Here is a 13,285-nt window from a genome sequence, read left to right as displayed (position 1 = left end):
GCTGGTGATTCTGACTTAAAACAGCTTTTCTCTCTTTCTGCGTTTCAAAAGATATCTTTGATTTTCATTTTTGAGTTGACACAGGTCACAGTTATAAGCTGGGAAAATTTATGATTCCATATAAAGATGCGTAAAAAGGTTAAAGACCAAAGCCCTTTTACCATTTTGCCCATCCTTCCCAAAGTGCCTTTTGTGAGAGGAGAGATGTGGATGTCAAAGCAGATCTATAGGTCTCAAATGTCCAGCTAAGTGACAGGGCTAAAATTTTTGGCTGTTTGTTCAGAAATCAGGACAATACTCAACTAAGTATAGCTGACATTTCAAGGTAGATCCAAGTGATTCTGAAAATATTTTAGAAAAGTGAAAAAAAGCAAAAGAATAATAATTCCCATTGTACTTTAACATGGCACACAATACCTGCACTGTGACTTGGGCACTAACTCGAAAGAGAATGCCAATATAAACTGGATAGTTAAAATCTACTAAGCAATTTTTTTTTTTGAGACAGAGTTTCACTATGTCGCCCTCAGTAGAGTGCTGTATAGTCACAGCCCACAGCAACTTCCAACTCTTGGGCTTAAGCGATTCTCTTGCCTCAACCTCCAAAGTAGCTGGGACTACGGGTGCTTGACACAACGCCCAGCTATTTTCTTGTTGTAGTTGTCATTGTTGTTTAGCAGGCTTGGCCAGCTGGATCCCGCCAGCCTTGGTGTATGTGGCTGGCACCGGTGCCTCTAGTAGGCAATTTTAAAAATGAGTTTCATCATAGTTTAGTATGAATGGCAGAGTTCTTCAGATTGATAACGATTTTTTTTTTTTTTTTGAGACAGAGTCTCACTATGTCGCCCTCAGTAGAGTGCTAAGGCGTCACAGCTCACAGCAACCTCAAACTCTTGGGCTTAAGCAATTCTCTTGCCTCAGCCTCCCAAGCAGCTGGAAGTACAGGCGCCCGCACAAGGCCTGGCTATTTTTTGTTGCAGTTGTCATTGTCGTTTAGCTAGCCGGGGCTGGGTTCGAACCCACCACCCTTGGTGTAGGTGGCTGGCACCGCAACCACTGTGCCAGGGGCTCCGAACCATGATTTTTTTTTTAAATATGTGCAGTCTGGGAACACTGATAATTGATTACAACTTCAAAAGTGCTGGAGCCTAGTGACCTCAAAAAGGGTTCACAGAACAGTACACAATGATGAAACTTAAAGCAACAAAACACCAATGAACTGAAATGTAAACATTCATACTTAGGATATGCCTGAATTTTTATTCCATTTTATTTTGTTTTGGAATGTTTGGGTTGTCTTCAGACAGCTTCTTTTCATATCTTAAATTTTGTCTCAGTGGTGTTAGGGGAGAATCCAACAGTTTGGGGAGCCCAAAAAAGGTTAGCACACAGGTCCCCCACCGTTACAGGGTACCTCTTTCTGAACACAGGTTGTCCTTTCTGATTTCTTCAGGGCAAATGGAAGCAAATTTACCTTTGAAGGACTCTTTGAATGCTTGGAGTTCAAAAGTTTCGGTTCCCCTGCCTTTGTTCCTCTTTCCGGAGGTTCGAAGGCCACCTGTGCGGCCCAGCACACTTGCCACTCCCACCGCCCTCGGAACTCGGAGGCGGTAGCCAGCCGACGGCGGGCTCCAGCTCCCGGGAGCAGGAGGATGCGCAGTAGGAAGCGGACGGGAACGAGGCCGCTCGCGGGCCGGCTCGGGGGACGCGAAGGGGCGGTGTCAGCGCGCGCGGCCTGGGTTCGCGCGCGCCGCCGCTGGCGCTGCGTCACCAGCGTGCGGCACGTGCCCGTGTTTACGTCCCTCGTGGAGCCGCCGACGTCAGCAGCCGAATGGCAACATTGTGGCGATGCTGAGGCTGAGAGTTTAGGAGACGCGACCAACCGTCAGGCCGGCCCTAGGCATTCGGCAGCAGGAGGGACAGGGGCGTGGAGATCGGCCCCGGCGAGCTGCGGAGACGCACACACCGCCGGCCGGACCCCGCGGGACCGCGCCTCACCTCCAGAGCGCCGCACACGCAGCACCACGGCCTCGCGCGGGGGGCGGCGGGCGGCCGCGCGGCGCTGCCGCAGCGCGGGGCTTGTAAACAGATCCGGCCGCACGTGACCATGTGAACTACCTGCTCCTGGGACGCGTATTGTCCTTTCCGCGAACAGCACCACAAAGGAGCTCGGCGGTCCGAGTGCGGAGGGTCCGGCGAGCGAGCGGGGATAGCCGGCCGGCGCGCTAAGATGGCTGAAGGCGCCCGGCGAGGGTGAGCGGGGGGCGCGGCGCGGAGCGGCGCAGCCAGCCGGGGAGTCCTCGGGCGGACAGGGCCGGCGGCCCTCCCCCGCGGCCCCAAGCAGGAGCCACCATGTCGTTCGCTCTCGAGGAGACGCTCGAGTCGGACTGGGTAGCTGTGCGGCCCCATGTGTTTGACGAGCGTGAGAAGCACAAGTTCGTCTTTATTGTGGCTTGGAACGAGATCGAGGGCAAGTTTGCCATAACCTGCCACAACCGGACGGCCCAGAGGCAGAGAAGCGGCTCCCGGGAGCAGGCGGGGTCGCGAGGGGGCGGCGAGGCTGGCGGACCTGCGTCAGACGGGAGCCGCGGGCCAGGCAGCGCGGCGGGGAAGGGCCGATCCGAGGCCACTGCTTCTGCGACTCGGGTCAGGAGCCCCGGGCCCCGGCGGAGCCCGGCCTGGGAAGAGGGTGGCTCTCCGAGGAGTACGCGAAGCCTCCGTGGAGACCCGCTGCTGCGGACTCCGGGCGGCAGAACGGCGGAGAGTCCTCTCCGAAGCCCAGTGCGGGCCAAGCCCAGCCCAGTCCGGAGGACGTCTGAAGCCAGGGATGCGGCAGGGGCCGCCGCTGCCGCAGCCCGGCCCGTGCCCAGAGAGGCTCCGGTGTCCTCCGTACGGGTAGTGAGCGCCTCTGGGGCGGTCTCCGAGGAGATCGAGGTGCTGGAAATGGTGAGGGAGGACGACGCACCCTTGGCGCTGGCGGACGCGGAGCAGCCGCCTTCCGCCGCCGAGCTGGAGTCTCCCGCCGAAGAGTGCAGCTGGGCCGGACTCTTCTCCTTCCAGGACCTGCGCGCCGTCCACCAGCAGCTGTGCTCCGTGAACTCGCAGCTGGAGCCGTGCCTGCCGGTGTTCCCCGAGGAGCCCTCGGGCATGTGGACTGTGCTGTTCGGGGGCGCCCCCGAGATGACCGAGCAGGAGATCGACACCTTGTGTTACCAGCTGCAGGTCTACCTGGGCCACGGCCTGGACACCTGCGGCTGGAAGATCCTCTCCCAGGTGCTCTTCACTGAGACTGACGATCCGGAGGAGTATTATGAAAGCCTCAGCGAGCTGCGGCAGAAGGGCTACGAAGAAGTGCTCCAGCGGGCTAGGAAGCGCATCCAGGAGGTAAGATCCTAGTCTGGGCTCCAGTGGCTTTTGGTTACTCACTACTAAAGGCTGGAGTGGGCCCAGGTGGGATACTAGTTTTTCTGGCCGAGGGGAAACGGAAAAACAGAACAAAAAAAAAAAGAATACCTTCATCTTTAGATTTCTTTCTTTCTTTTTTGTAGTTTGGCTGGGGCCGGGTTCAAATCTGCGCCCTACTCACTGAGCCACAGGTGCCTCACCAGCTTTAGATTTCTTGCCTCTTTTTTTTTTTTTTTGTAGAGATAGTCTCACTGTACCGCCCTTGGGTAGAGTGCCGTGGCGTCACACGGCTCACAGCAACCTCTAACTCTTGGGCTTACGCGATTCTCTTGTCTCAGCCTCCCGAGCAGCCGGGACTACAGGCGCCCCCCACAACGCCCGGCTTTTTTGTTGTTGTTGTTGCAGTTTGGCCGGGGCTGGGTTTGAACCCTCGGCATATGGGGCCGGCGCCCTACTCACTGAGCCACAGGCGACGCCCAATTTCTTGCCTCTTTTATCAAACAGGTTCTGTGTCAAAAGTGCCCTCTCTGCTACTCAGTACTGTTAGTGCGTGATTAAAGCCACCCAGAAAAGGTATGCTGTAAACACAGGCTGAGTGTTTCTTTGCCCCTAAATAGCCCTTTGCAGTCCAGATACCAACTCCTCACCTGGTGTCATGATTATTTATTCAGAATACTTTGAAGATGATCTATTTTTATTCTCTGTAAGCACTCTGGCAATGTACACAAATTTTAAGTTCTCTTTTTTTAAGGGAGTGACCTGTCCAAGTGAAAAAGCACCAACTGACAATTGGACGCCAGTGTATTTTCAGGTTTTGTGCACACTTGAGGAATATCAGGTCTTTACAGATGGCTCCAGTTTCAGTGCTGTTTTAGGGAGAATAAAAGGCCTGGGTAGGAATGTTCATCGTCCTTTTGTTTTTGCTGTAAGAGTAAAAGGAGTGCAAAAGCTTTTTCAAACTATCTAGTTTTTTTCTTTTCCAGGTTTATGTGAGGGTATAAAGAAACTAGTCCTTAACCTAACCAAAGATAATGAAAAAAAAAAAAAAAAGATCTTGTCTTGTGTAAGACAACTATAATTTGAAGTCATGCCTACTTACCAGCTTCTGCCGAAGAAACATGACTAAAATATTTTAAAGTACGTGTTTCCAAGCCGGCTGCAGTGGCTCACGCCTGTAATCCCAGCACTTGGGAGGCTGAGGTGGGTGGATTGTCTGAGCTCATGAGTTGGAGACCAACCTGAACAAGAGCAAGACCCCCATCTCTAAAAAATAGCCAGGGGCTGTGGCGGTCACCTGTAGTCCCAACTACCTGGGAGGCTGAGGCTAGAGAATTTCTTTCTTTCTTTCTTTTTTTTTTTTTTTTGAGACAGAGCCTCAAGCTGTCTCCCTGGCTAGAGTGCCCTGGCATCTCGGCTCGTAGCAACCTCTAACTCCTGAGCTTAACCTGTTCTCTTGCCTCAGCCTCCCAAGTAGCTGGGACTACAGGTGCCTGCCATAACCCCCGGCCATTTTTTGGGTTGTAGTTGTCATTGTTGTTTGGTGGGCCTGGGCTGGATTTGAATCCACCAGCTCAACCCACCAACCCACTTGAGCTACAGGGGGCGAGCCAAGAGAATTTCCTGAACTCAAAAGTTTGAGGTTGCTGTGAGTTATGATGGTAGAGCACTATACAGAGGGTGACCAAGCGAGACTCTGCCTCAAAAAAAAAAAAAAAATGTTTCCTCTGATGGACTCTACAGGTAGTTTCTCACAGCAATTTGTTTATATTAATTTTAGTTCAAATTGAGGTTGCAGTTTGGGGAAACGCCCCCTTTAAAGTGTTTCATATATTCCTGAGATTGTATCATCACTGATATATCAATATGTGAATCCTACTATTAGTCTAGGAAGCTGGAGCCTTTTTTTTCCTTGAGACAGAGTCTCACTTTGTCACTTGGGGTAGAGGGCCATGGCGTCATAGGTCACAGCAACCTCAAACTCTTGGGATCAAGCGATTCTCTTGTCTCAGCCTCCTAAGTAGCTGTGACTGTAGGCGCCGGCCACAATGCCTGGCTATTTTTAGAGACTTGTCTCACTCTTGCTCATGCTGGTCTCAAACTCCTAAGCTTAGGCAATCCGCTGGCCCGGGTCTCTCAGAGTGCTAGGATTATAGGCATAAGCTCCCTCATTCAGCCTGTTTCTAGCCTTTAAATTCAAATGGGTCAAAATGAGCTCTCAAATATAGCTTTCTAGAAAATTTTTTTTTTTTTGAGACAGCACCCTACCCAAGCTGTCGCCCTGGGTAGGGTGCTGTGGCATCACAGCTCACAGTAACCTCCAACTCCTGGGCTCAAGCGATTCTCTTGCCTCAGCATCCCAAGTAGCTGGGACTATAAGGCACCCGCCACAATGCCTGGCTATTTTTTCGTTGCAGTCATCATTTTTTGGCAGGCCTGGGCTGGATTCGAACCCACCAGCTCAGGTGTATGTGGCTGGCGCCTTAGCTGCTTGAACCACAGGCGCTGAGCCTAGAATTTTTTTTTTTTAGAGAGTCTCACTTTATTGCCCTCAGTAGAGTGCTATGACGTCACAGCTCACAGCAACCTCCAACTCTTTGGCTTAGGCGACTCTCTTGCCTCAGCCTCCCGAGTGGCTGGGACTACAGGTGCCTGCCACAATGCCTGGCTGCCTTTTTTTTTTTTTTATGAGACAAGGTCTTGGCTTGGTGCCTGTAGCTCAGTGGTTACAGTGCCAGCCACATACACCAGGGCTGATGGGTTCAAGCCCGGGTTGGGCCTGCTAAACGACGACAACTACAATTTCTGTTGTTGTTTTTTCAGTTTTTGGCTGGGGCTGGGTTTGAACCCGCCACCTCTGGCATATGGGGCTGGCGCCCTACCCCTTTGAGCCACAGGCACTGCCGACAACTATAATTTTTAAAAAAAATACATTCTTTTTTTTTTTTTTTTCTTGAGACAAAGTCTCACTTTGTCACCATAGGTAGAGTGCCGTGGAGTCATAGTTTATAGCAACCTGAAACTCAAGGGCTCAAGCAATACTCTTGCCTCAGCCTCCAAAGTAGGTGGGACTACAGGTTCTCGCCACACAATGACTGGGTATTTTTAGAGATGAGGTCTCCCTCTCGCTCAGGCTGGTTGTGAACTTGTGTTCTCAGACAATCTACTTGCCTCGGCCTCCCAAGTGCTAGAATTACAGACGTGAGCCACCAAGGATTGATTCAGGTTTTTTGTTTTTGAGACAGTCTCACTTTGTCACCCTTGGGAGAGTACCCTTGGCATCATAGCTCAGCAACCCCAAACTCCTGGGCTTCAGTGATTATCTTGCCTCAGCCTCCCAAGTAGCTGAGATGACAGGTGCCTTCCACAACACCCAGCTACTTTTAGAGATAAGGTCTTGCTCTGGTTCACGCTGATCTCAAACCTGTGAGCTCAGGGCAATGCACCAGTCTTGGTCTCCCAGGTTGCTAGGATTACAGGTGTGAGCCACTGCACCAAGCCCGGCTAAACATATACTTTTTTTTTTTGTAGAGGCAGAGTCTCACTTTATTGCCCTTGGTGGTAGAATGATATGGCATCACAGCTCACAGCAATCTCCAACTCCTGGGCTTAGGCGATTCTCTTGCCTCGGCCTCCTGAGTAGCTGGGACTACAGGCGCCCACCACAACTCCTGGCTATTTTTTGTTGCAGTTCAGCCTTGACCAGGTTTGAACCCGCCACCCTCGGTATATGGGGCCGGCGCCCTGCTCACTGAGCCACAGGCGCCGCCTAGCATATACATTCTTAAGAATGTGTTTGTTGGGCGGCGCCTGTGGCTCAGTGAGTAGGGCGCCGGCCCCATATGCCGAGGGTGGCGGGTTCAAACCCAGCCCCGGCCAAACTGCAACAAAAAAATAGCTGGGCGTTGTGGCGGGCGCCTGTAGTCCCAGCTGCTCGGGAGGCTGAGGCAAGAGAATCGCGTAAGCCCAAGAGTTAGAGGTTGCTGTGAGCCGTGTGACGCCACGGCTCTCTACCGGAGGGCGGTACAGTGAGACTCTGTCTCTACAAAAAAAAAAAAAAAAAAAAAAGAATGTGTTTGTTTATTTGTGATACATAGTCTCTGTTGCCCTGGGTAGATTGTCTTGGTATCCCAGCTCAGAGCAACCTCAAACTCTTGGGATCAAATGATCTGCTTGCCTCAGCCTCCAAAGTAGCTGGATAGGTGTCTGCTACAACCTCCGGCTAGTTTTTCTGGTCCCCCCCCCTCCCCCCCCCCCGTGGCCGGGGTTGAACCCACCACCTCCCACCACCTCTGGCATATGGGACCAGCGCCCTACTCCTTTGAGCCACAGGCGCTGCCCTAGTTTTTCTGTTTTTAATAGAGACAGATCTTACTCCTGTTCAGGCTGGTCTCCAACTCCTGAGCTCAGGCAGTCCACCCGACTCTGCCTCCCAGAGTGCTAGGATTACAGGCATGTAACCACTTGGTGGTTATGATTATAGAAAATGTAGTCTGTCGGTCATGTTTTTTCCTTCTTTAATTTCTATGGTTCTGTTATTTGGTCTTTTTTCCTACAGGATTTCTTTCCCTATTCATTTAAAGGTTTCAGCTTAAAGACCATACCTGTTTTTGTTCAAAATGGTCCTAACACTGTTGGAAGGAGTTATAAGGGTTTTTGGTTGTTTTGTTTTTGTTTTTTAAAGACAATTTCTCTCCAGCTAAGCTAGGTAGAATCCAGAGGAATTATCTGTAAATCTCACTGCTACCTCAAACTCCTGTGCTTAGGTGATTTTCCTGACTCAGCCTCCTGAGTAGCTGCAGCTACAGGTGTGCATCACCAAGCTTGGGTGATTTTGTTCTATTTTTTGTGAATATAGCGTTTTGGTCTTGCTCTGGCTTTACTCGAACTTCTGACGTTAAGTGATCCTCACTCAGCCTCCCAGAGTAGTAGGATTGATTAGAGGGCCTGAGCCATTATAGCAGGCCTTTTCTTTTTTTACTATAGGACAGACTGTACAACTAGATTGTAAACTTCTCAAGGTCACTGGCCTTGACCATATCTTGGAATTCTCCTTTGCCTGGTTCAGGACCACACATCATATGAGCACTTTTATATTAGTGGACAAATTATATCAGAGGTTCTTTTAAAAAAAAAAATTACAAGAATTTAAAGGAATTGGAAAAAGTGCTTTTAATGTGAAGTTGTAGATAAATATAATTTTTATGGATTGATAAGTGTAATTTTCTCAAAGAACCCTATTCTTTTTTTTTCCTGAAACGCGAGTTAGAAGCTGTTTCCCTGGGTACAGTGCCATGGTGTCATAGCTCACAGCAACCTCCAACTCTTGGGTTCAAGTGATCCTTTAATTTTTTTTCTTTCTTTTACATTTGGGAGAAATTGTTTTTTTTTTTTTTTTTTTTTTTTTGAGACAGAGCCTCAAGCTGTCGCCCTGGGTAGAGTGCCATGGCATCACAGCTCACAGCAACCTCTAACTCCTGGGATTAAGTGATTCTTCTACCTTTGCCTCCCAAATAACTGGGACTACAGGCACCCACCACAACACCCAGCTATTTTTTGGTTGCAGCCGTCATTATTGTTTGCGGCCCGGACTGGATTCAAACCTGTCAGCTCAGGTGTATGGCTGGTGCCTTAGCTGCTTGAGCCACAGGCACCAAGCCAATTCTTTTTTTTTTTTTTTTTTTGAGACAGAGTATCACTATGTTGCCCTCTGTAGAATGCTCTGGCGTCACAGCTCAAAGCAATCTCAGACTCCTGGGCTTAAGCAATTCTCTTGCCTCAGCCTCGCAGCAGCTGGGATGATAGGTGCCCACCATAACACCCAGCTAGTTTTTAGAGATGGGGTCTTGTTCTTGCTCAGGCTGGTCTTTAACTCCTGAGCTCAGGCAATCTACCCACCTCTGCCGCCCAGAGTGCTGGGATTACAGGTGTGAACCACCTCGCCTTATCCCTTCAGAGTGTTTTTATTTTTTATTTATTTATTTTTTTGTAGACACAGAGTCTCACTTTACCACCCTCAGTAGAGTGCCATGATGTCATAGGACTCACAGTAACCTCCAGCTCTTGGGCTTTCGTGATTCTCCCGCCTCAGCCTCCCGAGCAGCTGGGACTACAGGCGCCCGCCAGAATGCCCGGCTATTTTTTGGTTGCAGTTCAGCAGGGGCTGGGTTTGAACCTGCCACCCTCGGTATATGGGGCCTGCGCCCTACTCACTGAGCCACAGGCGCCACCCCCCTTCAAAGTGTTTTTAAACCAGGCCAGGCCTGGTAGCTCTTGCCTGTAATCCCAGCACCTTGGGAGATGGAGGCGGGTGGATTGCCTGAGGTCACATGTTCGAGACCAGCCTGAGCAAGAGCAAGACCTCCTCTCTAAAAATAGCCAGGCATGTGGTAGGCACCTGTAGTCACAGCTACTTGGGAGGCTGAGGCAAGAGGATCGCTTGAACCCAAGAGTTTGAGGTTGCTGTGAGCTATGATGCCACGGCTTTCTCCCAAGGGTAACAAAGTGAGACTCTGTCTCAAAAAAAAAAAAAAAGTATTTTTAAACCAGCATTGTGGGTGGGTGTGGTGGCTCACACCTATAATCCTAGCACTCTGGGAGACCCACTGGCTGGAGGATCCTTTGAGCTCTGGAGTTCAAGAGCAGCCCGAACAAGAAGTGTGAGACCTTAGCACTCTAGCCTGGACAAGAGAGGCAGACTGTCTTAAAGAAAAAAAAAGTAAAACAAGCACTGTAAGCTTAGGACACATCTATCATTGGAGTTTAACTTCTTTTTTTTTTTTTCCAAGACAGTCTCACTGTGTCACCCTTGGTAGAGTGCTGTGACATCACAGCTCACAGCAACATCAAACTCTTGCGTTTACGCAATTCTCTTGCCTCAGCCTCCCAAGTAGCTGGGACTATAGGCACCAGTCACAATGCCTGGCTTTTTTTGGGTGGCAGTTCTCATTGTTTAGCAGGCCCACGCTGGGCTTGAACCCCCCAGCTTCAGTGTATGTGGCTGACACCCTAAGCACTGAGCTATGGGTGCTGAGCCTGGAGTCTAATTTTTGGAATACCCTTATGATTTAAAATAGGGTCATAAGTTCTCCAACATCTTTGTTTTATGAAATATTGATGAATTAATTAAGCCTTGGGGCCTTGGGTTTCCTACTAAGGGGCTTTTCCTTTGGTTTTTTTTTTTGGTTTTGAGAGAGTCTCACTTTGTTGCCCTTAATAGAGTGCTATGGAGTCATAGCTCACAGCAACCTCAAATTATTCAAACTCTTGTGCTCAAGTGATACTCTTGCCTCAGCCTCCCAAGTAGCTGGGACTACAGGTGCCTGCCACAATGCCTGTCTGTTTTTAGAGATAGCATCTCACTCAGGCTGGTCTCCCAACTCCTGAGCTCAAGTGAGCCAATCTCCCAGAGTGCTAGAATGTGAAACAGGTGTGAAATACCCTGCCCTTCCTACTAAGAGCTTTTGTTAATGATTTACAAATTTGGGGCCAGACTTCGGGGCTTGAGCTAACAGATTGCTGGAGCTCACAAGTTTGAGACCAGCCTCAGGCAGAGTGAGACCCCATCTGTAAAAATAGCCCGGTGTTGTGGTGAGTGCCTCTGGTCCCCCATACATGGCTGTTTGGGAGGCTGAGGCAGGAGAATCGCTTGGGCCCAAGAGTTTGAGGTTGCTGTGACCTGTGGCACCATGGCACTCTACTGAGGGCAACAGTGAAACTCCATCTCAAAAAAAAAAAAAAGTTGTACAAATTTGATCAACTGACAGGAAGTTATAGTTTGTGAGGAATTATAATAATACAGCAAATATGGCAATAAAGGAAGCAATAGTATTTTTTTTGGTTTGTTTTCCAGTGCATATAGAAGTCATATTTACTCTACATTGCATAGTATACTACAGTGAGACTCTGTCTCAAAAAAATATATATACAAATTTGATCAACTGACAGGAAGTTATAGTTTGTGAGGAGTTACAATACAGCAAATATGGCAATAAAGGAAGCAATAGTATTTTTTTTTTTTTTCCAGTGCATATAGAAGTTCTGTTCACTCTATATTGCATAGTATACTACACTATACCATGTGGTAAATTTGAATGTGAAATTTGTTACTGGTAGATTTGTCTTTGGACTTTTATTTATTTATTTTTTGCAGTTTTTGGCTGGGGCCAGGTTTGAACCCACCACCTCTGGCATATGGGGCCGGCGCCCTACTCCTTGAGCCACAGGAGGTGCTGCCCTGTCTTTGGACTTTTAAACAAGTATTTACTTCCTGTCTATTTATCTATCTATTTTAGACAGTTGCCCTGAGTAGAGTGCCTTCCAGAGTGCTGGGATTACAGATGTAAGCCCTGGGGTCGGCCAGGAAGTTCTATTTAAACAGCAGGCACTGAATTCCTAAGTGAATGGGAGTGCCACCGAGACCATTCTGAACAGTTTCTTTTTCTTTTTCTTTTTCTCTTTTTTTTTTTTGTAGAGACAGAGTCTCACTTTACCACCCTTGGTAGAGTGCCATGACGTCACAGGACTCACAGCAACCTCTAGCTCTTGGGCTTACGCTATTCTCTTACCTCAGCCTCCCGAGCAGCTGGGACTACAGGCACCCACCACAACGCCCGGGTATTTTTTGGTTGCAGTTTGGCCGGGGCTGGGCTTGAACCCGCCACCCTTGGTATATGGGGCCGGCGCCCTACTCACTGAGCCACAGGCGCCGCCCTCTTTATAGACACAAGAGTCTCACTTTATTGTCCTCAGTAGAGTGCTATGGCGTCACTGCAACCTCCAACTTCTGGGCTTAGGTGATTGATTCTCTTGCCTCAGCATCCCTAGTAGCTGGGACTATAGGCGCCTGCCACAATGCCCGGCTATTTTTTTTGTTGCAGTTTGGCCAGGGCCAGGTTCGAACCCACCACTCTCATATATGGGGCCGGTGCCCTACTCACTGAGCCACAGGTGTTGCCCCTCTCTGAACAGTTTCAGCAGTAGCCTTGGTTGTTTGTCAGAGCTGAGGTTTGCATTATGGCGTGTGTATATTGATGGCATGCTGCCTTTACCTTTGACCTGGGTTTTGTAAATAATGGTTTCTATTTAAGGACAGCTATTCTTGAGATTAATTATGGTGCTTTAGATAATAAACTTTATGATGATAGGCTTGATTAAGATCTACAAATCACTGTTCACTTTGGAATTTATTGTGTTTATAAAAATGTGCTCAATATTGACTTCTTAGCAATTGAAAACACTGTTTGAGGGCAGCATGTGTTTCAAAAGTAACCATATTGGGGCGGTGCCTGTGGCTCAGTGAGTAGGGTGCCGGTCCCATATGCCGGAGGTGGTGGGTTCAAACCTAGCACCGGCCAAAAACCACAAAAAAAAAAAAAAAAAACAAAAAAAACAAAAGTAACCATGTTGATTCATGCAGTAGAGACAGAGTCTCTCTATAGAGTGTTTGGAGTCACAAACACCTGGGTTTGAAGGACGACTCACCACTTCTGATGACCTGCTTAGTTATTTAAATTTCTTTTTAAAAAGGAAATGGGGGAGAAATGTTCAAAGGATATCTATCTATATATTTGTTTAAGACAGAGTCTCCAGCCATCACCCTGGGTAGAGTGCTGTGACGTCATAGCTCACAGCAACCTCCAACTTTTGGGCTCAAGGAATCCTCTTCCCTTAGTTTTTCTGTTTTTAGTAGAGACAGGGGTCTCGCTCTTGCCAGGCTGTTCTTGAACACATGAGCTCAAGCAGTTCATCTGCTTCGGCCTCCCAGAGTGCTAGGATTACAGGCATGAGCCACCGTACCTGGCCAGTATATGTTATTTTGAGATAGAGTCTCTGTTGTCCCAGACTACAGTGCAGTGGCATCAGCTTGGTTCACAGCAACCTC

General features: G+C 49.0%; 1 protein-coding gene across 1 annotated transcript in view; it reads left to right on the top strand.

Moving 5' to 3' along the window:
• The first annotated feature begins 1,844 nt into the window (after positions 1-1,844).
• The window catches only part of JMY (junction mediating and regulatory protein, p53 cofactor), a 111,786-nt gene continuing 100,345 nt past the window's right edge, over positions 1,845-13,285 (top strand). Inside the window, exon 1 of the mRNA XM_053587692.1 lies at positions 1,845-3,384. Coding sequence (XP_053443667.1) covers positions 2,353-3,384 — 1,032 coding nt within the window. The 5' untranslated portion in view covers positions 1,845-2,352. The remainder of the gene's footprint in view (positions 3,385-13,285) is intronic.

This window comes from Nycticebus coucang, chromosome 1 (assembly GCF_027406575.1).
Source record: "Nycticebus coucang isolate mNycCou1 chromosome 1, mNycCou1.pri, whole genome shotgun sequence".
NCBI lineage: Eukaryota > Metazoa > Chordata > Mammalia > Primates > Lorisidae > Nycticebus > Nycticebus coucang.
Note: the sequence above shows the minus strand (reverse complement) of the source record. Positions and strands in the feature narration are given on the sequence as shown.